This window comes from Rhinopithecus bieti, unplaced genomic scaffold, assembly GCF_001698545.2.
Source record: "Rhinopithecus bieti isolate Rb0 unplaced genomic scaffold, ASM169854v2 scaffold_31787, whole genome shotgun sequence".
Lineage (NCBI taxonomy): Eukaryota > Metazoa > Chordata > Mammalia > Primates > Cercopithecidae > Rhinopithecus > Rhinopithecus bieti.
This window is the reverse complement of record NW_016814655.1, coordinates 5,873,584-5,899,550: the sequence shown is the minus strand read 5'-3', so window position 1 is coordinate 5,899,550 and position 25,967 is coordinate 5,873,584. Positions and strand designations below refer to the sequence as shown.

At 41.7% G+C, this 25,967-nt stretch overlaps 1 protein-coding gene across 4 annotated transcripts in view; it reads right to left on the bottom strand.

Annotated features, from left to right (window-relative positions):
• The window catches only part of FBXW4 (F-box and WD repeat domain containing 4), an 86,313-nt gene that overhangs the window by 53,939 nt on the left and 6,407 nt on the right, over positions 1-25,967 (bottom strand). For 3 of the 4 annotated variants that reach the window (XM_017851794.1, XM_017851795.1, XM_017851796.1), the window contains exons 2-5: positions 14,177-14,272; positions 11,336-11,521; positions 10,764-10,896; positions 5,726-5,820 (exon numbers count right to left, since the gene is read on the bottom strand). In XM_017851794.1, the coding sequence (XP_017707283.1) occupies positions 5,726-5,820; positions 10,764-10,896; positions 11,336-11,521; positions 14,177-14,272 (510 nt within the window). Of the gene's footprint in view, positions 1-5,725; positions 5,821-10,763; positions 10,897-11,335; positions 11,522-14,176; positions 14,273-22,847; positions 23,021-25,967 lie in introns of those variants that run through there. The other variant, XM_017851797.1, reaches the window with a different exon arrangement.

Genomic DNA, 25,967 nt, shown 5'->3' with positions numbered 1-25,967 from the left:
ATGCATCTACCACACACACACCACACAGTAAACCCTGTAGCTACTGGGAACAAACACCCTCCTTTCCCCAAAACCCATCCCCTTACCGAACAGTACACAGTGATTGCTTTCCTTCCAGACTCTCCCTCACCTCTGGGAGAAATGAAGCAAGAAGGGGCAGCTCCTCCATCAAAACCCCCCAGAGGCTGCAACTCACTTTACAAATTTGAATCGGTACATTTCATGCAGACTTGGACTAATCCCCCCAAAAACAAACAGGCCACCACAGTGAGCAAAGTTACACAAAATTATATTGTATATTTAATAACACAGCTAAGTCAAGTTTCTACACCTATACCACTCATATATTTCCCTAATGACAGAAGCGGGAGAGAAGGGATTAAAATCCAAGTGTCATGGGAAGTCTTCCTGACCACACTCACTCACACGATAAAAAGTGTCCTTTGGAGATGGGGAAAGGGTTCTGCTGAGCACTTTTTTTTTTCTTGGAGGGTGATAAATATGGTGTCTGCAGAGGGACAAGGAGCTGTGGGCTCCTCTCCCTTCCCCTCCCAGGCAAACAGGGTAGGTAGGTCTACAGATTCACTTTACCACCTGCCTCCCATGGCTGGCTTGGAGGGGGCCCTGAAAGCTGAAGATCTGTGCGCATTCACACTCCTGGAATGGTGCAAGCATTCACAGCTACCTGAGTGAGCCTAAGCCTCGATCATATGCTGCCTTCTCCCACCCCTCCCTGTCTCAACTCTGGCCTCCAAGAAAAAAGAATGTTCACAGGTCCCCACAGAGCCTTTTATAGGCCACAGCTACCATCCAAGATGCTGGTGAATAAGGCACAGCAGTGATCAAAGGCCTGCTTGTCCCTCAGCACGCAGGACATGGGAACAGGCTAGGGACCTGGGTACAAACTACTGCCTCTTCTTCCCCATTCCACATGTGGCCCTGCATTGATCTTCCCTGGGCCTCAATTTTTGCCTTTCCCCAAAAGAAAATGACACTCCCCCTTCCTCCCCAACCAAGGACAGCCTAGGTTAAGGCACTTAGTATAATCTGGTAATCATTACAGCCATGTGCCTATCGTATCCCCACCACTGAATAAGATCCTTGGGGAAGCTGCCACGTATCAAGTGTTCAGTAAATACATAAGGAGTGAGGTGAAAGGGTAAGAAGGGAAGAGATGGAAAGTCAAAGGGAATGAAGTTAAGTGTTTAATATTTCTACATTTCCTCATACTTTAGTATTTACTGCATTCAGCTGGAAATAATTTTTAAATGGCAATAAAACATATTACACATTTTAAAATCTGCTTTTGGCCAGGCATAGCTTCTCACACCTGTAATCTCAGCACTTCAGAAGGCCAAGGTGGGAGGATCACTTGAGCCCAATAGTTCAAGGCCGCAGTGAACTATAATTGTGCCACTGTACTCCAGGCAAGATCCTGTCTCCAAAAAAAAAAGAGTCTGCTTTTCTGTGTTACTCATGGGAAGTTGCTCAGAATTCCATGTGACCTCAGGAGGTTGGATCTCTGAGGCCTGTAAGCTGAAGGTATTCCTGCCCCAAAATTACACTCAGACATATGCCCCTCCACCCCAGGCACGCCTCCAGCATCTCATTCCTGGGTCATCTTAACCTGTCCTTCTGTCAATCATCCAGCAACTCCAGGTGAGACCTTCTCTACAGGAGAAGGGTTTCTTTTCTAAGTCATGAATCTTAAAAACAGGATTACTGGTGTTGAACAATAAGATGGGTAGGAGGGTATGTGGGAGGCAGAAGAAAAGGTCCTTGCCTACCACTTTCCTTTGGAGCCTGCTGGTTCTCCTTCTCTGTTTTTTGACTATCTACACATGGCTCTAAGCACATAACCAGTATTAAATACCATCCTCCATGACTCTTTACAAATTAAGAACTCAAAGTAAAGGAAGAAAGGAAAGAAGACATTTGAACACAGAATAGATACCTGCTTTCTCTCAGTTGTGAGGACCTCAAATTAAGCCTCTGGATTGAGGTTTCATGTTTCATACAAGTGCCTGAGTATATACAAAAGAAGAGAAGGTAGAAAACTCCCAGCATCAAAGATAAATAAGATTAATATGTCTGATAAATTATTTAAATAGAAGAAAGAGATAAATTGAGAAAAGAGCTGTGCTAGGTCTCCTAACCGTCCAGGTTCCTCCTAACTGCATAAGGGAGCAACAAAGGGCTGAGAAATTGGCAGGTAAACCAGGAGTACTTGCCCTAGGGCCAGTACACTGGCTGCCACATCCCTTCATATTCTCTATGAGGAGTCCAGGGTCTATCACATTAGTGACGCTGACAACCATACTCAACAGGAATGGTGGCAGAGAGGGGAACTGAAGGTGGTCACTGAGGGCAGGAATGCTACAGGGGGAAGAGAGATTCCTACTGAGTCCCCACCCCAATAAGACTGCAAAAGAGCAGGGAAACTCCCTGGGGCCAGGAGGAGCCCAGGAAAAGGGTAGAGACTTGACAGCAGTTGAAGCCACTAAGCAAATGCTAAACCAGGCAAGAAAGGATTCTGGTTGACATTCCATTACAGCCCTTTTTGAGAATCACTTAAGGCCAGGAGTTCATAACCAGCCTGGGTGATAAAGTGAAACCCTATCTCAATTTGCATAACACATATACATTACAGCCCTTTTAGCTTTTCAGAGTGTTAATATTTTCATATAAATTATTTCAGGTCATCTTCACAATAATCTAATAAGATCTATAAATGAAAGAGTGTTCATATTTAATATGAGGAAACTGAGGCCAGCAGTGGGAATGACTTGTCTGAGGCCACACTACTAGTTGAAGGCAAAGCAGAACTCATCTCCCAGACTGCTTTAAAGAACAGACCCTGAGGCTGGGAGGCAGTGTCTCTCAAGACTGAGAAAATGAATGAGTTTATTGAAAGGTTCAAATTCACGTTCACATTGAGAAGAAATGGATCTAATAATGAGGTCAAAAGACCCTATCCCAGTATATTCTTTGGGTAAGAGAAAAAGAGGCAGAGATAACACCGGCATACACTCTGGTCATCTAGTGTAAAGACAGAATCTCAAACACAAACTATTTTTTAAAAGACTCCAAGACCTCATTTCTGGAGTCAGGGGAAGATCATCTTAAATAACTGTGGGTCAGGAGCTGACAGAGTGAAAGAATCATCCCAAGGCTGAGGTGGGAAGATGGCTTGAGCCCAGGAGTTCAAGACCAGCCTGGGTAACACTGTGAGACCCCTCTCAAAAAAAAAAAAAATTCATCCCAGGGCCAAGAAGAGGACAGGAAGACCCTGAAGATGAATGTGAAGAAAACATAAGGCCTAGGTCTTCACCAAAGATGAGACACATCAAAGCCTTAGCAGAGGGTCTGGCACAGAGCAGATGACTGACTACTAAATGTTAGCTGCTAGTAGTAGTGGCAGTCATATAGTAGTAGTAATGCTAGAAAGCTAGGTCCTTCCCCAAAGCCAGTCTCCAAGTTGTGACCAAAAAACCCAAAATCAGTTTACTCTAATCTTAAATGTTTCTTAATGATGAGGGCAGACTCTGTCCTCAACCTCTTTTATTGACACCATCTTCAATAGCTGTTGTGCCCTATTCTGTTAAGAGGTAGCCTAACACATTCCAGAAGAGGAGGCTGGAATAGAGAAATGTGGGGTAGGGATGCAGGGCAGAGCCTGTTTGTGTTCTTTGGCTTCAATCCATATGCAGGAAGCACATGGACCATCTCCAGCCCTGAGAGCGTCTCTCTACCACCACCTCCACTCTAGTCACCCCAAACCAGCAGAAGTCCACAAGCAACCATTAAGACAAAGTCACCAGCACACTTGTCACTTCTCACTGGCTATAGCACTTTCCTTCTATTCAGCTTACAGATGCCCAGGTCTGGCTAACTGGCTTTAAAAAGGGCAGCATTAGGAAGAAACGGAGGAGGAGACAAAGCTCAATGGCTCCATTTTCCACTCTTCGCTCCCACACACTTAGCCTCTCCACTCCCTGCTGGTCTTTCCTTCCCTCTTTCCTATGATTGCTAGAATGATTTGTTTTGAACAGCGACAGGTTTATAGGTTAGCCGACACCTCTGCTCTGTGGAATTTTAATTAACTTCTCCCATCGTCAATATGCTAAGGAATGGGGTCTCCATTCTCTGGGGTCAGCAATGTGTTTCAGGTCCTGCTATATCAGCCGTCAAATTGAAGAATTAATGACATGGCTAATCGGCTCTAATTCTTAGAAAGAAAAAAATCTGAAAGGGAGTTGTAGAAGGGAGCAGGAGGAGGGGTGCAGGCTCCATGGGGTGAGGAGAAAGAAGCTGAAGGGCCTAAGCGAAGTGGGCAGGACCAAGTCTCTTATAAAATAAGCGACTGACTTAAACCTAGTGTTGGAGGGTGGCAGCCCTACAGCTTTCACATTTCCATGTGAGTAGGGTGAAGAAAGTGGACGAAGATCCTAGGAAAATGTTGTGATAGAACAGGTACAGGAGAATCTATGTACCCTGCAGGGAAGGAGAGGGATTCTGTCTCAGTTCCAGAGAGCCTCGAAAGCAGAAGTCGGGATGCAAACCTCACTTGTCAATAGGTAAGGTTAGAGACATAACAGTCAGGGCCAGGTGCAGTGGCGCATGCACTTTGGGAGGCCAAGATGGGAGGATCACCTGAGGCCAGGAGTTCGAAACCAGCCTGGTCAATATAGAAACACCCCATTTCTAAAAACAAAACAAAACTAAACAAAAACAAACAAACAAACAAACAAAAAAGAACAACAACAACAAAAAAAACACCCCATTTCTAGGGCCGGGTGCAGTGCCTCACACCTGTAATCCCAGCACTTTGGGAGGCCAAGGCGGGCGGATCACAGGGTCAGGTGATCCAGACCATCCTGGCTAACATGGTGAAACTCTGTCTCTATTAAAAATACAAAAAATTAGCTGGGCGTGGTGGCGGTCGCCTGTAGTCGCAGCTACTTGGGAGGCTGAGGCAGGAGAATGGCATGAACCCAGGAGCTGGAGCTTGTAGTGAGCCGAGATGGCGCCACTGCACTCCAGCCTGGGTGACAGAGCAAGACTCCGTCTCAAAAAAAAAAAAAAGAAACACCCCATTTCTAAATATAAAATAAAATAAATAATAATAAAAAAAGAGAAGTAACAATCAGGCCAAAGGGTACAGTAAAGCCATCATCAAAATTTCACAGTTTTGCTATAATAATCAATGTCACTACTTCACATACATGTCTTTGTTTGAGGACCCAGCTGGATCTGGGCCCCAAGCCTCTCCTGATGATTTAAGTCTATAAGGGATACTCCAGAGGACATTTTCCAAGGGGAGCAAAGCAGACATGTGAGTTGTAAGAGCAGGTTGGCTGGTGCTGTCACCTTCCAGGGGTGGTGAGAGGCCTCCGCTTTGGGAATGACCCCAGAGGACAACTGTTCCAGAAGGGACACTCCTGGTTAACAGCTGGATTCTTAGTTATATTCTCATATAGTACGCTTTCTTTAACATTTCTGAGGTTAGATGCTTAGGAAATTCGCATTTAGAAGGTTATCTCAATCCCACTCATATATGAAGTGACTTAAACACCTCAAATCTCTGGAGGATTAAAAAATCTCCAAGACAGTGACTCAAAGCAACCTGGAATACACAACAGGAAGATTTTCTAGCTCACCTGATCTAGTAAAATAAAAGCATTATTATACAGGACAAAACTACATCCAACTATGTCTCCCTTACCTGAGTAATGGGCTGATAGCAATGGACCAGACTCGGTCTTCAGTCTGGATGGTGTGTAAGCACTGCCCCAGCCGGCCTGAGGCCAAAGGCCACACCTAGAAACGGGAGAAGAGATGCTCTCGTTGGCATTGCCTGGGATCAGTGGGGAGGAGAGGTGCTCCGGCAGGGGTGACTGTTGGAGGTGGAGAAATGGGGAATCCTTTATGCCCTGCACACACAGAGCTCAGGTATCAGCAGAGGAGCCCCTGCAGCTTCTGGCTCACCTACCCCCGCAGATAGGGCCTAGCTCTCCATCCTAACCCCCCTCTTTTCCACTCAGAGCCCTTACTTACCAGCCAACTTTATATTGGGGAATCAGAAGTTCCACATTCCTCAGCTGAGACTTGACTGAGAAGAAGTGGGTGGGTGGGGCTTGCCTCTCTTGACAGCTTTCCTGTATTTGTGGATTTTCCTTTCTCCTATCTCTCACCAAGATTTTACTTTGGAGAAGTAGGGAGAGGGAAGAAGATCAAGGCACAATATAGGGGGACAGCAATAGAATCAGGGAGAGAAGTAAAAAGAAAGATGCAAGGGAAGGAAAGAATGGAAGAAGAAGAAAGACTTCCAAGTGGGAAGGTGGTGTGTTGTTGTTTGTTTGTTGATAATGCCCAGGATCTAAAACTATTCACGTCAGCAGGGAATTTAGCACCTAGTGTCACCAAAAGTAGCAGAAAAGCTTAACTCTTTTAAGCTTCCATATCTCCTACAGGTTAAAAATATTGCTTGGAGCACATTATCTGGTCCCTATCAGTCAGGAATGTACATTAGCAGCCACTCTGGGCTTAACTCTAATCAACACTCACAGAGCCCTCTCAGCATCTCCCATTAAGCACAGGACTCCCCCCTCACCTCACCCTACCCTAGATGACACACACAGGGACATAAGCCTCTAACCAAACAGAAAGGAAACCTCAGACATACAGGGCTATCCCAAGACAGCAGCAACAGAGGGATCCAGAGGCAGCCAGATGGATCAGTGACCTCTTAAGGTCCCAGCAGTGCTATAAGGGGAACATACAAAACTCAGGCAGGACCTTAGATGGAAGAACTTTAAAGGAAACATTCCTTGAGTGTAAAGGGTAGGTGATGGAGTAGGGGTGATCCTGGCTTCTTAGGGTCACATGATAACTCTTCCCTATAAAAGGAGAAAGTGTTTCTTAGAGTTTGTGTGCATGATGGGTGTGGGGGATGGGATGATTGTGTGAGTTACTTTTCCCAACACAGTGAAAAGAAAATAAATGTAACAAGATCCTAAATGAGGAGGAGCAGAAAACAAAGGTAAACACCACAACTTTTCCTGAGTGCCATGATTCAGGCCTGCTCTTTGGACTCTATAGTCAGTCCCCTTTGGCAATAACTAGATACATTTCCAATGTACTCTTTTAGGCAGCTCAGCTAAAAAGAGAGCTTTGCCTTTTCCCTGACACAAACTCCCTGGGAGGCAGATTCTTTCTTGGGGATGAGGAAACACTAAAGATTCTGATTACAAAATCTATGGGGAAGGCCTAGGCCTGAATTCACTAATGTCCTCCATGGAAAGGGAAGGTGGATTCCTAGATTCTGCAAACCACAGAACAAGGTTCCTGGTCTCCAGGAGCGGCTCAGGAAGCCTGCCACCAATTCTGAGCATGATCTTAAGAAAGCGGCCCTCCTGGCTTGGCCCAGCAACACATTATCCTCCAGAAACATGAGATTCCATCCTGGTACCTGAGGGACAGGAGTTGACAACAATACGCTGATCCTATCTTTGCCCTCCATGGCCAAATTCAAAACAGATCCAACCCTGGAAAAGATTCAGTGGGAGTGGTCTTTTTATTTTTTTTTTCGAGATTTTTTTTTTTGAGAGTCTTACTCTGTCGCCCAGGCTGGAGTGCAGTGGCGCAATCTCGGCTCACTGCAAACTCCACCTCCTGGGTTCATGCCATTCTCCTGCCTCAGCATCCCGAGTAGCTGGGTCTACAGGCGCCTGCCACCAAGCCCAGCTAATTTTTTTGTATTTTTAGTAGAGACGGCGTTTTGCCATGTTATCCAGGATGGTCTCAATCTCCTGACCTCGTGATCCACCTGCCTCGGCCTCTCAAAGTGCTGGGATTACAGGTGTAAGCCACTGCGCCCGGCCGAGAGTGGACATTTATGCAGTTCTTTTAAAAAGCAGACTGGTGATATGCATCACGACTTTTAAAATAATCACAGCCTTTAACTCAGTAATTTTGTTGATGAAAATCTATCCTAAAGAAAATAATCCTAAAACAAAAGAGAAACCTAAATGGTAAAATATTCCCTGCAGCCTGCAATTGCAGAAAAAAGCATGCATAGGCTTTGGCATCTGACCAATCTGGATTTGAACCCTAGTTGCTACTTATTATCTTTGATCTTAGGAGTAACTTCTTAGCTTCCGTTTCCTCATCTGTCAAATGAGAAATGATGCCTATCTCAGAGTTATAGTGAGGAAAAGTGGAGATAAGCATAAGGCATCTAGCACAGCAGCATAGTATTTGGCAGGTATCAGGCAAACAATAATGGTGGTTCTTATTACAATAAATCTTCCCTTCTAAGCCAGATGTGATCTGATCTCTCTACCTTCTAAATTTTCTGGCTCTTTCCCTAGAGCTTTATACTCCACAGTCCTAGCCACTTCCAATCAGCTCCATGGCCAGGTACGCACATCTCTTCTCAACCTAAGGATAAGAGGCTGTATCTTCCTTACTTCTGAAGAGCCCAGGTGCCTCTGTACCAAGCCTCACACACAGTAGGCACTCGTAAGAAAGAATAGAGAAATAAAGAAGGAAATGAAGGAATGGTTAGTACCAGCCCAGGCTCATTAAGAACATAAGCTACCATCTTTTCGCATCTCAGGATGGGGCTGGCCCCACTAAAGCCCAGAGACACAATCCAAGCTAAGCCGCAAAAAACCTGAAACTGAGATTGTGGGGAGGGGAAGGAAGAGGGTTCTTTGGACAGTCCCTAGCTCAGATGTCTTGCCAAGAGATTGTTTTACTTCCCTTTACCCCATAAAATAAATCTCTTTCCTAAAATACAGTACATATTTGGGGAACTCCCCAAAAATAGATGGTTACAGGCAAATATCACTGTAAATTCTTATGAAGGTTCAGGTGTATTAGAAGCCTGGAGAAGCAGCTGTAGAATTTCAGATGCCACTGAAAAGAAATGATGTTTCAGTTATAAAAGACAAACTGAATACAACAGTAATGTAGAAATGGCTCAGGATAACAAAGGGCTGGATGCAAAGACAACAATAGAAAGGAGGGAAACCCAGCATCTGGAAAGCCAGGAAAGAAGAGTTGGCAGAGAAGTCACAGGGGAGCTGCAAACCAGCTGACCAGCTTTCAGGACCAGAGAAGAGAATTCTGTCACTGACCTAAAAGAAATCCTCAGAAGGATTAAGATGGACTGTGGTGACAATTTTAGAAGGAAGCATTTATTTTAGATCTTTTTAAAAATCTAAGATACTAAATAGGGCTAAACTAGTACTCAAACATGAAACTAACCCAATACCTCAAATAAACTTGCTATTATTCTTCAACTGTAAGCAATCCACACCCTTAGATTGCTATCTGTGTTTATAAAGCTTAGTTTTATACTGCTCTGGGTGTCAGACCACAGAGAATAGAAGAAAGAGGTGTCACTGAAAAGGAGGAACTGGGGGAAGCCTGAAGCCATGACAGGAAGATGGCTAGAATAAGACAGGAATACCTAGGTCACACATGCCACAAAAGGTTTCTATGCAAACTGACTTTTGAGCAGTATAACACGTTTAGGTCTGGATCTTTTCAGGGAATGGTACAAGGACAGTGACCAATCAGAAGCCTGAAGTAAGTAGGAAGTAGGGTAATAGGAAGCAAGTGACAGGAAATTCAGTTTCCATGTTGGTTCAAAAGATATGCTGGATTTTTCTCAAGCTTCCTGTGCTGGTGTGCATTCTCTCTGACGGAGTACAAAGTAAGGCAGAAAATAGTAAAGGGAGGAGAAACTTCCATAAAAAGAAGAGAACATATTTAGCCCTTCTTTTTACATAAATTAGCAATATTTCTATATGGAGGTGTAATCACCAGAGGGTACATGCAGTCAGAGAAGTTACTGAGTAAAGATTGCAATTTCCCTCTCCTGAGTCCTCTCCCTATGTGTTTTTGAGGCCCATTTGCTGACATACCAGCAAGCATTTTGTTCCTGTTAGCACTATGGAACCTAGATGCTAGGAAACACGTAACAAGACACTATTGGGCCTCCTGTATCACCAACTGAATTGTCGGCGAAGTTCCCACAGCAACCCTAAAGGACCAGGCCTGTGTAGGCCCTGGCTACGGCTGTTGGGCACATGCCTGGAGAAAGACTTCTCTGTCTCACAGGTGGGAGCCTATTTGACCCAGATGTGGATGAATCCATGAAGTCAGGATCATGCTATTTATCAGCCTCACTTTCTTTTATGCTTTGCTTTGGTGGATATCTGTGGACAGGGCAATTTGGCAAAGATGCAACAAACAACACCCCTCTCTCATAGTCTCTACCGCTTACTGACCACATGACTCTCCAGAGAAGCAGTGAAAACACATTTTAATTATCAGCTTGATTGCTTATAAACAAGGTGGTGAAAAATTAACCTCCCTAAACAGAGAGCAGGCAATAAGGAGGGAGATTTTAAAATAAAATATTAGGGTCAGAACTCAACCCACAAACTTGAGGAAACGCAACTCAGGGAGGAAAGGCTGCCAGGTCCTCTGTTTTTGAGTTCACGCCACATTGCAAGTGAGTGGCAACCTTCCCAGCCACTGTCCACTCCTTTCCCAGTCCAGTTGGCAGGGACAACGCCTGGCATGGCAAGCTGCATGCCAGAGGCACATAAGTGAGTCCTTTATTGTGTCGTTTTCCTCCCCCCGCCCCCAGCCGATACTCTCAGCCAATCCTGGGACTCGGGGCTCTATCCACCCCACTCCCTATAGACAGGAGGGAGTAATAGTATGTAACGGGGAGACCACCTCACCTTGGCCGTCCTGTCCCTGGAGCCACTCACAATGATGCCTCCTTTGCAGTCCACACAGTTCACCTCCTGTTCATGAGCCGAGTACTTGACAGTGAAGGTGCTGTGAATCTTATGAACGCCAATCTTCCCATCTCTAGGAGAAAAATAAGGAGCCGATCCCCAAGAACCAATTATTCTTTCTGTAGGAAGAGAACAACTCTCCAGAAACAGCCTAAGTCTCCAGTGACATCCAAATTTGCTAAGCATTAGGCAATTCAGCCCAGTAAGGTGCTGACTTTCTAGATACATCTACTTCTTCAGCACACCTGACGCTGAACAGAGCTGAGAGACAAAATATGTTTTCCCCTGGAGAATATCAAAACCAGCTTCACTTTTCATTAGAAGCTCTTCCTGTTTTCCTTCTCCAGCTAACCCTATTAACTCCTTTTAGTAAAATCTCTCTGCTTTAAGTGGAAAACCCTCTTGTCTCCCTCCTCATCCCTTTGGAGTTAAGACAGAAAAGTCAGAGACAGGCAGAATGTCCCCGAAAAATAAGATGGAAAAGGGTGGAAGGAGACACCTGCAGCACTTACCCTCCTGCACTGATAATATGCGAGTTGGCCAGAACAAAGTGGCAAACGTCCTCATCATGCCCAGCAAAGACTCCCAGAGGCCGACGGTTCAAGCTGGCACCATCTGGACGGAACTGGTAGGCCAGGACGAAATTAGCCTGGGATATGTACAGAGAATCATCCTCCAGCTGCATCCAGGGCATCTGACTGAAATGATGGAAAATAAAATTTAAGTCATCAAGATAACAGTATGAAAACTCAACTCCAATCTTTGAAGAGGCTGACCAATCCCTAACTTAGCAAGGATAACAAGACTTATTATCTATACTTGATACCCTCCTTCAAAATTACCTACCCCTCAGCTATCCTCAGAAAACTAGAGTAACTGAACTTTGTGGTGATCTAATCTTCCTTGGACTTTCTAAAAGAGACTCAAAATTAAAAGATCAACTAAATACCACTTTTAATTGGAGAATATTTAATATTTCAATCACTGGCTACCTGGACTTCTCATGGGTAGGCAGAGCTTACAAAATTCAATGGTCAAGGGGTGAGAAGGGTAAAAAAGAAATCTTCGGCCGGGCACAGTGGCTCACACCTGTAATCCTAGCACTTTGGGAGGCCAAGGCAGGTGGATCACCTGAGGTCAGGAGTTCAAGACCAGCCTGACCAACATGGTGAAACTCCATCTCTACTAAAAATACAAAATTAGCCGAGCATGGTGGTGCACGCCTGTAATCCCAGCTACTCTAGAGGCTGAGGCAGAAGAATCGCTTGAACCCGGGAGGCGGAGGTTGCAGTGAGCCGAGATCGTGCCACTGTACTCCAGCCTGGGTGACAGAGGGAGACTCTGTCTCAAAAAGAAAAAAGAAAAGAAATCTTCTAGCCAGGTGAAATAACTTTCTTTCATTCGGCATCCTCATCAATTTGAAGTATAAGTGGGAAGTTTCAAGGTTCTAGGATTCCCATACATACCTCTTCCGCAATATATCAGTTAAGGTATGATGGAGAAAAGAGAAGAATAAACCTGGGAAGCCCCATTCCCTTATTCTTTTAGAGCTAAGGGGCCATTTTTAAGTGAAAGGAATGAAGCCATTTAGGAAAGGATGCTAATGTACTGATTAGATATCTAGATCCTCACAAGGATATCTACATTTCTGTATTAGAGGGTAAGTGTGGCAATGGAAAAACACAGCCCCAGAGCATTCTGCTACAGTTCAGGGGCTACAGAGAAAGTCAGCTCTCACAGGCAACTGATAAGAGAAATCCACAAATAGTTAAAGATTCCCTCTGCAATCTTACAGGAGGAAGAAAGGCTAGAAGGCACAGACAAGTCCTGCGGCAGGGAATGAGCCTTAAGAAGAAAGAAGACTAGGCTCTCTGGTGGAAACTAAGTCCCTTTCCCAAGGTGGACATCCCACCTGTCCTATTCTACATAGGGGTCCTAGAGTTACCAGGTCCCAAGAAAAGCACAGGGACAGCTGATTCATCCCCAAGAACAGCCACCATCTCCTATTGCCAAGCCTGTCTGAGCAAACTAGGCTGTGTTTCTTCCCCAGACTCAATACAAGCGTCATGGGAATGTGGAAAAGTTCTGCAAATTGACTTGACGGGCCATTAAATGCAGCTTAGACTTTGTAGTAACTGAGTTTCTGCTCATGAGGTTTTTACAAGTGTGTGCATATATTACATGGAGCATGTGTAGAGTGTGTACAGATGCCTGCTTTCTCACTCATTATCCACATTCCTCTTGAATATCCCCTTACGTGAGTGTGTGGCACACTCAAGTAGGCAGCAAACAGAGAGGGTGGGAATTTTTGTGTTTAGAGCCATCTGGTAAACAGCCATTTGCCTAGGACAAGAAACCAGGTTCATGCCAGGTGAACAGTGGAGAATCCCAGGGCAGCCTGGTAACCGTTCTGTGTGTTTATTTGCCAAACTGCTTGAAACTAGCCCCAAAAGGCAATGTGGGAAGCAGAGGGTAAAGTCCTTCATCATAAAAATCCGTCTTTCTCTCCTGTAGTTTCTTTACCATCACCACAACCACTACCCAATACCACATTATTCACAGCATCTGATGCCAGTGAAACCAGTGGAAACTGGACACAAGCAAGCAAGAAAGGTTCATCAGATGAAGAGGCCTGCCTGTGTCTTCAGCACAGGTATAGGTCACTCCAGAACGTGGAATCATGATGTTCCTTATCCATTGCAACCAATCAACAAGGAGCAATTTTTTGGTAGGGAGTCAAATAATAACTATGAAATCATTTAGCATCAATGAAGCCCAAAAATCGGTGGCATTAGCAGTGCCACAGGCATTTTCTAAATTTCCTTATACTTGTTCTAAGCTCTAACTCCTGTAACATATGTATCCAAACCTTTAGATCCTACCCTGCCTTTTAATAAAGTACGGGAGAGGACTCACGGAAGCCAAGAATGAAGAAGTAACTCCATAGAGTAGAAGATTTAAAGAAAAATATTTGTAAAATAATATTAATTGAAACCTTGATTTCATTTATTTCCTTTGATGGCATAAGTTAACAGAGGTTACCTTTGAGTGGTGGAGTTACAGGTTAGTTTTATTTTCTTCTTTAGAACTTTCTTTTTCTTCACATTTCTAAAATAAGCATTGATTTCTTTATAATCATAAAAAAAGTCATTTGTTAACGTACATTTCTTGTATTCCCTTCTTTAAATGTGAAAAAAGTTGTCCTTCTGATGCCCTCTTTGTGGTACTCAAAGGCTCACCAGTGCCACCCCACCCAAGATAGCCCCATTAGCCTCTATGTAGGACCAGATTTTTTACTTTCCATTATGCTTTTATGTCCCAAGTAGCTTTAAAAAAGTCAAGAGGCTACTTGCCTGCATCTCCACTTCAGCAGAATCGCCTCTCGGCAGCGCCCCAGTCTCCAGTTCTGAGACACCTTCACCCGTTCCTTCACTGGGACACTGGTCATCCTATGTCCAGAGAGAACAAATAATCCAATCACTACAACTTATTGCCAACCACAGAAAACTCCATGGGCTTACTGAGTCAGGATTCAGGAGCATCCAGAATACAAGTAAAGAGTTAGGAGACCAGGAAGGAGTAACTGTTCTCTCTCCATACTTGACGAACTAAAAAAGCCAAGGAGAAAAGCCTGTCCTTTAAACTATTAAAAATGTCCACAGTGATGCCAAAGCAATCTAATGGAGAATGGATGACAATCCTGGAACCCCTGGATGGTCCAGATTGGGAGGAAAAAAAAAAATGAAATGAACCCTGACCCCTACCTCACACCATACAGGAAAAGTAATTCAAAACAGGTCATAAACTTAAAATCTAAAACTATAAAGCTGTCAGAAGAAAACAAATGAAAACATCTCTTTGACTACGAAGGCAGACATAGATTTCTTAGGACACAGAAAGCAATAACAGACAAAAAAATCCAATAAATCAGACTTCATCAAATCCAAAACCTCTGTTCACCAAAATTAATACACAAGCCGTCATCTGGGAGAAAAGATTCACAGAATGTATATCTGATAGGAGTTTGTACCCTGATGAGGAAGTCCTCTCTGTATTTGTTTATATATTTTTGGAAGACCAATAAGAAACTCTCCTACATTGTTGGTGGGAAAGCAAAATGGTACAGCCATTTTGGGAAAAGGTCTGGCAGTTTATTATAAATCTAAACATATTATGTACTCTATGAACTAGCAATAACTTTAGAGAAACAAAAACACTTGCACAAGAATGTTCATAGGAGTTTTAGTAATAGCCAAAAGTGGTAAACAGCCCAGGCATCCATCAACAGGAAAGTGGATAAACACACTAGGGTAGGTTCATATAATGGAATACTACTTAGCAAAAAAAGAAAAGAAGTACTGATACACATCGTAATGTGGATGAATCACAGAAACATTATGTTGAATGAAATAAATTTTACACAAAAGAGATCATAGTGTATGATTTCATTTACATAAAGCTTGAGAAGAGAGACAACTAACCTATGGTGAAAAAAATCAGAACAATTATTACCACCAGGGTAGGGATGGAGACTGACTAGCAAAGAACATTTGGAAACTTTCTGAGGTAATATTCTATATTTAAGTCTTGAGGGGGTTTGGGTTATACAAGTGTATATGCATTTGTGAGAAATGGACCAAATGTGCAGGATGTGGTGGCTCACAACTGTAATCGCAACACTTTGGGAGGCCAAGATGGGAGGATCACTTGAGCCCAGGAAATTGAGGTTACAGTGAGCAGTAGTTCCACCACTGCACTCCAGCCTAGGGAACAGAATAAGATTCCCTCTCTAAAAAAAAAAAAGAGAAAAGAAATACATCAAATGATACACAAGATTTGTGCAGCTCACTCAAATATAAATTCACTGTATATATATTTTTCTTTAAAAAAACCCATAAACTAATATAATCTAGTCAATGATATGCATGCACATTGAAGCCTTTAGGGATAAATGTACTGATATCTGTAACTTATTTTGAAATGCATGATAAAGCAAATACAGCCAAATATTAATTGTAGAACCTAGATGGTGCATATATGAATGTTCATGGTACAATTCATTCAACTTTTCTATGAGTTTTAAATTCTTCAAAACATTGGAGGGCGAGTGTCAACAGTACTTTCTGGGTGAGCTGAGTTAACAGCAGTAAGACAGCACACAAGCAACAGGAATGGCACTGTTTGGGGATGGGTTAATAGGCAATAGGGAGAAGAGCTCTAAGTCCCTTAGAGAGTATACCTTTGAAGAGAATTTTGAAATCATGAGCAAGAATTTGAAAATTCCATTTTAGGCTCCCATATATCTCCTGTGTCTCCTTAGGCTTGCCTCACTGCCCATACAAGGTACACTGCTTGGGACACAGAGTGATAACTGCCATGTCTGCCTGGAAATTTGCTGGCCAGGGAGAGATACACTCATTTCTTCCAGCCTCTTCACATTTACCACATTTTACTAAAAGCCAGCAAACAAGTCCGGCTTTCAAGATTCTAACGGACACAGCTTAGAAAGAATGGTTTTGGCAGGCAGAGAGAAGATACCTACTTCATTTTTAGCTAAATAACACTCTGCCTCCTGGTGTTATTTCATTTATTTATTTGTATAGAATAATTATTTTTGGTTAATAAAGTAATAAATGCACAGGATTTAAAAAAACACACAGATAGTATGAAAGGTTAACAATGCAAAAGTGAGTCTTTCTCGAAACCCCTAGCCAAGACTCTCCCTCTCTAGAGACAACTATGTATTCACTGTAGATAAGTATATATGCATGTTGCCCAGGCTGGTCTCCAACACCTGGCCTCAAGCAATCCTCTTGCCTTGGCCTCCCAAAGTACTGGGATTACAGGCATGAGCCACCACACCTGGCCAACTGAATACTATTTTTAAATGATATAGAATGTTATAAATCTCTCTGGATCATTATTCCAATTGCAATTTATTTAACCAACATTTAATGTGGTGTTTACAATATGCCAGGCACTGTTTTCATTTGCCCAATGCCTTACGCATATCAATAAGTGCTGATAAAGAGCAATTATATTTCTTATATTTCTAGAAAGTATATTCCTAGGAAGTATATTCTTTTCAATTGGAAATAAGCAATAAGCAACTGACTTTGATTTTAAAAAAAGAAAGCAAGAAATGGCCCAAACTGATATGAATTTAATAGATAATAAACAGAAAATTGTAAACTAAGGAAAAAATCACTTTAATTAGTGCTATTAGGTTTGTATAGCACGTTGACTTTATTAGAAAGAAAGGAGAGAGGGAATAAGAATATGAGTGGCTAGAAAGAACACTGGAAGGATAAAATAAAATACCCATAGTTAACTGTGGGTAGTCAACTTTGGGTGTTTTATTTTCTCCTTTATGTTTTACACATTTTCTAATTTTCTTTTTTAAAATTTTTTAATTTCAGTAGCTTTAGGGGTACAAGTGGTTTTGGTTACATGGATGAATTGTATAATGATGAAGTCTGGACTTTTAGTATACTAGTCACCTAAGTAGCGTATGTTTTGTACCCAGTAGGTAATTTTTCTATCACTCACCCCCCTCCCACCTTCCTCCCTTCTGAATCTGCAATGTCCATTACACCACTCTGTATGCCTGTGTGTACCCATGCCTTAGCTCTCACTTATAAGTGAGAACATGCAGTATTTGGTTTTCACTCCTGCATTACTTCATTTAGGATAATGGCCTCCAATTCCATCCAAGTTATGTCATTCCTTTTTATGGCTGAGTAATATTCAAATACTCATTAAAATAGTAATAATAAATGCTGTTGACAAAACTTGTTGAATATCAATAGAGAAAAAAACTGATTTAGATTGCCATCTCATACCACAATATAATAAATTCCAAAATATGAGGGTGAATTTAAAAGTTTAACTAGAAAAAAACAAGATATATACATATTTCAATGACGAGCAGAGATAATTTCCCAATTGAAATGGGGATAACAGAAATTATTCTATTGAAGCAACAGAAATGTATCAATTATAAAGTATTTGAGTTTAATGCTATAAATTTGAAATGCTACATAAAGGGAAAAAAGATTAAAAGCAACAGAGTAGGGGAAAAATTTTAACTAACACTATAAACATAAGTTTTATCTCTAAAACTTTTAGGGAGCTGATAAAAATCTCTCAAGATAACACCCTGTCTCCAATACCCTATCATCCATGTCTGACAGAGGAAAAGGACAGTCACAGTGTTCACATGGTAAAACACTGGAGGAAACATCCCCCAAGAATAGTTTACAGGTATGTACATTAAAACAATTTTTAAAGTACCACCCCACATCTATTAAGTAGAAAAAACTAACACTAGCTTTAATTTGATAGAAGAGTATGGATTTGGTTACATGTTGCTTACAGCACATTCAGCTGGTACAGTCTTTCAGAAAGGAATTCTGTTAAGACAAAAGTCATTAAATGACAGCTTATGATCTAGCATTTCTACTTTGAGCACTTTATCACGAAGAAATAATTCAAAAGAAAAAATTTTACAAAGATATTTATAGCTGCAGCTATATATTAGAGCTAAAATCTGGAAACAGCCCGAAGGTCTGTCTGTGGGGGAGAATAGTATACTAATGCAATGGAATATACTGCCACTAGAAATGACAAACGTGAGGATTGCAAAACATTTTGGCAACAACTATAGCAAGTAATGGTATTTTTAAAACAAAGTTAAATTTACAAAGGTAGAGGTGGGGAGACTACATAAAATTATGCCTCCATAAATAACAGGTTGAGGCCAGGCGCCGTGGCTCACAACTGTAATCCCAGCACTTTTGGAGGCCAAGGAGAGTGGATCACCTGACATCAGGAGTTCGAGACCAGTCTGGCCAACATGGTAAAACCCTGTCTCTACGAAAAATGCAAAAATTAGGCAGGTGTTGTGGTGGGCGTCTGTAATCCCAGCTACTTGGGAGGCTGAGGCAGGAGAATCACTTGAACCTGGGAGGCAGAGGTTGCAGTGAGCCGAGATTACACCATTTCATTCCAGCCTGGGTGACAGGAGCAAAACTCCGTCTCAAAAAGTAATAAAAATAATAACAGGTCTAAAGATGTTAATAGATGGTGTTTTATTAAGTGATCAATTGTTGAAAATATATCACATAATTGTTGATGGTTATGTCTTCCTATTTACCTTTAACTAAAGAGCAGATTAAATAAAATTGAAAAAGCACAGAAGGCAGGCTCAGGAAACTGGGATCTATATCCCAATTCTACCACCTACTAATTATACAACCCAGGTAACTAACTTCTCTAATTATCCATTTCTTCACCTATAAAATGAGGATAATATTTCATACAATTGTTTTCAAAAATGACACCTAAAACGAAGTACAGCATATGTCATAAATCACTACAAAAAAGTTAATTATCTTTACATAAGTATAAGTAGCAGATAATATCCATTAATGATGTCGACACTAATGTGACTCTAATAATCATTCGTTTTTCTTCTAACTAGTTTAGTTATAACTATTAGAAATTATTCCTCCAATATCAAACTTTTTTATCTTTCAGGCTGAACAATTAGGACTTGGCTATACACATGTTAAGGCTAAAATCTTTTACTGAATTATTCTATTGGGTCAATGTAGTCCCTGGTTTTAAATCACTATAGAGCCACCTACACTACCAGACTACTACTGAGGACAGTTAAAGATACTTAACAGGATGGGCCAAAGGAACTGAAATCTAACCAAAAAAAAAAAAAAAAAAAAACTTCCTGTCTACTCTTATCTGCAAATCCCTCCCAGATATAAAGGAAGAAACTGTTTACAGTTATGTCTCTTCTCTTGAATTAGGTCTAAAATTAATGAGTAGTGATGAAACTAAAAAAGGAATATTCTGGATCATAGCAGGAAGAAAACAAAAGCAAAAGAATGAATATATTTCCTGAATTGGAATAAGGACAGCACTTCTCTCATCTCCCTGGTCACTTAACTGCCATGTGACACTTTACTAGGGGTCAAAACACTCTCCTGAGGGTTTGATCATAGCACCAAGAAACTTTCAAAGTTGAACTTTAGAAGCTGCTACCAAACAGCAGGTGCAGGCATCCTCTCCCAAGATGAATATCATAATCAAAATACTTGGCTGTAGTCCTTCAAATTTAGACTTTGAAAAAAAAAATTCAATTTGGCTTTGACTTGAAAAGCTCTACTTTGTTAAAAACAATTTAACAACTCAGCTTTTTCATATCTTTTGTCTAACCATCTTGAATGGTTACAGTTTTCCTAACTGTTGGCCAAATCATATCTATATCTTCATTGGTTTCAGGACCTGAAAAATCCAAAGAAATTTTTTAAATATCTCCTTTCTCTGAAAACAGGTATCCCTCCATCCCTATGGGAATGTGTCACTGCCAGTCAAAGGGGGTCAGTAGAACAAGGCAGCAGAAGAAAAGTACCTGAGAAGACAGAAGTAGGTGCCCCTTGGAATTCACCAGGGACCCTTGCTCCCATCCTTGAAGCGGCCTCTGGCCAGCCATTTCTCCATATGGTTACTAATGTAAAGTGAGGGTGCTCCTCTCAAAAAAATGATTAGTGCCCTGTAAATAAATCTCTCCGTGGATGTTAACGCACAGAGGACCTGGCCCCGTGGGCCTGGCTGAACTGCCATTTTCCCAGCCCTCCTTCTCTTGCCTCAGGCTCATTTTCCACTAGGCCCCTCCCTGTCAGCTTTCCGGCACTTAGTAACCATCAGAGTTTGCATTCCTGGGCATATGACCTATTTTAAACAAAAACAATACAACATGCACCCACAGTAAGCTATCTGGCCCCTTAAAATCTTGGCAAGTGAGTCCAGAGGGACAGAAATTAATCTAGGCAGTTATCTAGAATGACCTTTCATTTCCCCTCTCCTTGTTCACACCCAAAACCAAAAGCAAATAAATAAACCTAGTCTGAAGAAAAATGGCTGGGGGGAAGGAAGGGGAAGTGTAGGTATATCGAAGAGGTCTCAAACTACATATCTCTGAGATCAGAAAACTCCTGGAACACAGATCAATTTCCCTCTCTGTCCCATCTCGCAGCTTGATTCCCCTGGAAGCTACCAATGCTGACCAACTGCATGGATGGCATGATTTCCATAAGCATAACATCCTGCTGATTTGGACGTAAACTTAGGAAAGGAAAGTGTCTCCAAGTGTAGAACAAGGCCATATCAAGGGGCACTGGGCCAAGGGTTACATACAATGCTTGGGGTTTGGAATTTTATTTTATTTTAATTAATTTATTTTTTTTTGAGACAGGGTCTCACTGTGTCACCCAGACTGTAGTGCAGTAGTGCAATCTGGGCTCACTGCAACCTCTACCTCCCAGACTCAAGTGATTCTCCTGCCTCAGCCTCCCAAGTAGTTGGGATTACGGGCACATGCCATTACTACCCAGCTAATTTTTGTATGTTTAATAGAGATGGGGTTACACCATGTTGGTCAGGCTGGTCTTGAACTTCAGACCTCAAATGATCCACCTGCCTCGGCCTCCCAAAGTGTTGGGATTACAGGCATGAGCTACAGCACCCGGGCCTTGGGGCTTGGAATTTTAAATTAACACTATATCTTGATTTCTCTTATCTTCTTTCTCTCCAGATTTTTCCCCAGATTGCCTATTCTCACCAGTTCTATCAATGCTAACAACTTGGCTTTAGTGTAAAGTATTTAAGCAGTCAAAGATAAGAACCTTCTAACTTTTCATTTATACTTGCATTAGCCTGAATCTTCCAATAGCTTCAGTAGCAGAGGTTTATAATTAAGGTTCAAAAAAATTAATCAAAAATCTTTATATCATGTTAAATTGCTTATCCTTTTGACCAAGGAACAGAGAATAGCCCCAAAATTCAGAGTGAAGGGAGACTGTAGGAAACATGCCAGCATGAGGACAAGACCATGCACAAAGAGGGCATGGAGCTGACTGAACTGACCCACAGCTCCCTTGAAAGACCCCCAACTGTCAACCCACTTTACCCATTCAACTCACTTTTCATGCTTCACACTATGCAACTGGACTCCCACCAAGCCAATCTCTTCCACGTCCATTCACACACCCACACTTTCACCGATATTGCCAGCCCCAGCCTACCTTTGCCCCTGACTGCTACTTCTGGGGACTAGTCAAATTCATCCATTCTTTAAAATCTAGATAAAGCCTCTACTTCTGTGACTCTTCCAAACATGACATCTGAACTGTGAGAGGGAACCTACCATACACCTAGGCATTGCTAGCTTTTCACAGCTATACATCATCTTTTTTGTCTAATTTAGTCATAAATTCCACAGGATCAAGTCTTAAACCACTTTGTGCTTCTAAAAGTGGCTCTCAACCATCACTGGGCAGACAAGTGATATAGCAGTAACCCTGAATAAGTGCACCACCAAATTTTAAACAATATATAGAATTTATTTTTGTTCAACTAACAATCCACACTTTTACAGGGATTTCTATCAGACATTAAGCCGAAATATTGCCCATGATACAATTTGCTGAAAATAAAATAAAGATTGCATGTTCAGAGGAACATATATGAACTTTACCTCAAAGGATATAAGAGAACAAGGTCAGGGCTGCAAACAATACTGTTCAAACAGTAACACACCAGGGGGTGAACAAGTAAATAGTATAAATAATCGTGAACAGGTTTTTCAATTTTCTGAAACTTGCTTCTAAAAAAAAAATGACATTCACCTTTAATCCTTTAATGTACTATCAAAAATTCTAACATCATACAAAACTATGTCTTTAACACAAAAAGGGAGAACCATGGTCCTAGCAAAATAGGTATTTTGATAGACATTGCTTAGGAACTGCTCAAGCAAGAGTTTCCAAAAACATCGTTCTCCATTTGATAAGTCACACTTTGAACAATACCTGTAGCTCCAAAGGCCCTTCCTTAAAATGTATAACATACCACATCTTCAAGAATTCAACCAAAGTCTCCAAATTCTTATTCTAGAGAAGCTCAAGGGAAGAAATCTGAGCAGATAAAGTATCTTAACATGGCACCCACATGTCGAAGATGTCTAAACAGTTTCAGAAGCACTGAGCATAACCCTGGTCCTTTATATGCATGAGCTTAAATTCAGAACTTGGCTGTGTTCACATCCTTTTCCTCCTGGCTTTGGTTAGGCTCTGTATTTGCACGGCACTTGACCAGTATGTGTGTTCTGCAAGATGTTAAAGAGATATTTAGCAGTGAAAAAGAGAATTTCATGGTCAAAACATTTTGCACAATGCTGGCTGAAACAAAATCAAACAGGTCCCTCTATCACAGGACTTGCCAGTGCCTTTAATCCCCAATGGACATTGTGATCCCTAAGAAAGGGAATGTGGCGCATAGCATTTTCCCCCACTCATTTGATTACAGAATTAGTTTTTCAAGAATCCCACAATACAACTTTTGGAAAGACTGATCTGGTACTTTCTAAAAATGAACAATGGCAAGAAAGATGCCAATTTTGGGGGGGCAGGGAGCGGTGAACAGGCCTTCCTCTAAGTGAGTCATGAATTAGGCACTAGCAGACTAAGAGGTAAACTTTGTTCTCATACCTTCAAAATGATTTTTCCCTAGACTCCTCATCTGATATGTGAGAAATAATTATACTGCTTTGCTTCCCAGGGTTGTTTTTTATTGTTTTTAATCACGAAACTGTGTTCTATATTAATCATCAAAACAGGTTCTCAACCCAAGTGACCAGACTTCAAAATCCCTGATGCCCTTCCAGCCTGAATGAAGGGATGAGGAGAATATGAACCAGACATCACCCAGAAAGTTTTTACATATCCAGCTTCTAGGCCATTACGATAAAGTCAAACTGCATGCAAGATAAGGGATGAAGTTCTCCCTTAGCAACTCACTTCTGGAGGGGACAAAAACACATACCACCCATATCTGAACCTTGATTCAACTTTTTGACGTAGACTTTCTAAAGGAAAACTCAAAGAAACATGGGAGGTCAAAGCTGGAACTACAGGGAAAAAAGAAAAAGAAGTATTCAAAGACTATTTCCCTTTCTTTAAGGAGAATGAACTCATTACAGGGTTAGTGAGCAGGGGAAATATCATTCCTTTCAGGGAAACAGCTTTCCAGGAAAAGTATCTCAACATATTTACTATAAAACAATTTAATTTCCCTGTCCCATCACCTGCCACCCCATCCTCATCCCCCCTACAAAACCCACAGATTGTGGATTTCCTCTCATTCTTGGCAGAGTTACCAGAAGAAATACAATACCCCCTTCGGACTGCTCCCAACAGCTGCTGGAAAAGACGGGGAGCTGGGGTATCCCTCCAAAGCTGCCTCTAAAAATGACCATTCCCTCTTCCAACTCATATAGCCAGTGAGCATAAGACTTCTATTTCTCTGCTTTCTTAAAGCAAGGGGAGACCACAAAAGCAACAGCGTACCCTAATCCAAAATACTTGCTTCCGGCCCATCTGTTCTCCTCAATATGACTCTAAACTGAAGCTTCTGTACAGTAACCACCATTCTATTTCTCCCCTAACATGTAAGTATTAAAACAATCATCTACTACCTCGCAAAATCAGTATTTCTTATTTGTTTGTTTAATCTACCAATCTCCAAGTTAGGGTTCCTATCAAACTCCTATTCACTGTAATTTCCTATCTCTGCCCACCTGTCCCAATACCACACACTTCATACAAATAAGAATCCCCCTATAGGTCAAGAGACTTGAACAACAAAAGTCTAGGAACAAATTCATCAATGGCTACCCTACACCTCAGCCCTTGCCCAATATCATCACACACTAAATCCTCTTCAATTCTGTCTAAAAACGCCCCATCACCAGGCAACAGGAGACATCCAATTATCCTTCAGCCTCTCAGCTGGGACCACCAACAAAGAAGTTCATGGATGTCAACTGGGGGCACAGGCAATATCTCTCTTTGCCGAGGAGAAACTAGAGAGAACCTCCAGCATCATTCCCCAAAGGTGACAGCTAGGGTTGAGTGAAGACGGTGAAAACTGTACAAGAGCTGGGGGAGAAAATATAATGTAAGGAATGATTTGGAATCAGGGGCAGGAGAAGGCGGAGGGATGAACTGGCTGACCCCAAATGTCTTTTCCATCTCTAACTCCTATGATTCTTTGACCTCCAATTTTGTGCTGTGGACAAGGAATGGAAAGTCAACAGACATGGTGATGTTTTGAAAGAGCCTGGCAGTCTGCTCTTGTCATTTAGTGGCCTTTGCATGTATTTTTTAAGGTGTCTCCAAGCCCTGTCTTCATTTCACAGTTGTCACCTTTCTCAGCAATTTGAGCTCATGTCAAATACCAAAAAAGAAGATGAAGAAGAAAGAATGTGCTGGCAATTAATTGTGGGCTAAAGAGGGACAGCAGGCACAGGGGCCCATTGGGTGGGCCCAGACTTCCAGGGAGGGCAATGTGGACAGTCTGGATAAAATGAAGAACTGACTAAAAATTGAGACAAGGCAGCCAAACCTCTCACAGGAGGTAAATTCTTTCTCCAGATAGTCTCCTACTCATTTTTAGAGAAAGCTCAAGTATTTACATGATTCAGGGTACATAAACATATTCTTAATTACCATAACCATCTTGATTCAATTGATTACAATTGGAGTTCCATCTGAGCAAGACTGCTGAATAGGAAGGACTTTCCTTAAGAGTAAACCAAATCTTAGGATTCTCAACCTTGACTCATGGTTGACATACCTGAGGTAAATTCTGAAGCTTAGCAAAAGTCAGTTTCTGCAGATCAAAGTGGGGAGTCTGCCAATTTTCACTGAAAATTCAAAACCCAATTTTCTCCTCTTTTTTTCAAACAGTTGATCTCATCTTAATTTTCAAATATTTTTGGAGCCTGGTCTCAAGAAGAATCTGCCTAAATTTCTCACTGTTCCATGGTTACATGTCAGGACCAGAAACTAATCCAGTGCCAGGGTCAACCCAGAGCTAAGGTTAAGTTGTCACACACAAGTAATTCTTTTCTAAGTCACACATTCAAAAATAATTTTTTAAAAAACCTGTATACTGACTCAGTGACCTCACTGTCAGTTGGGGATTTCAGCAGCTCAAGCACAATCTTTACCTTAGATGAAGGTTCCAGGTGCAAAAAAAAAAAAAAAAAAAAAAAAAAAAAAAAAAAAA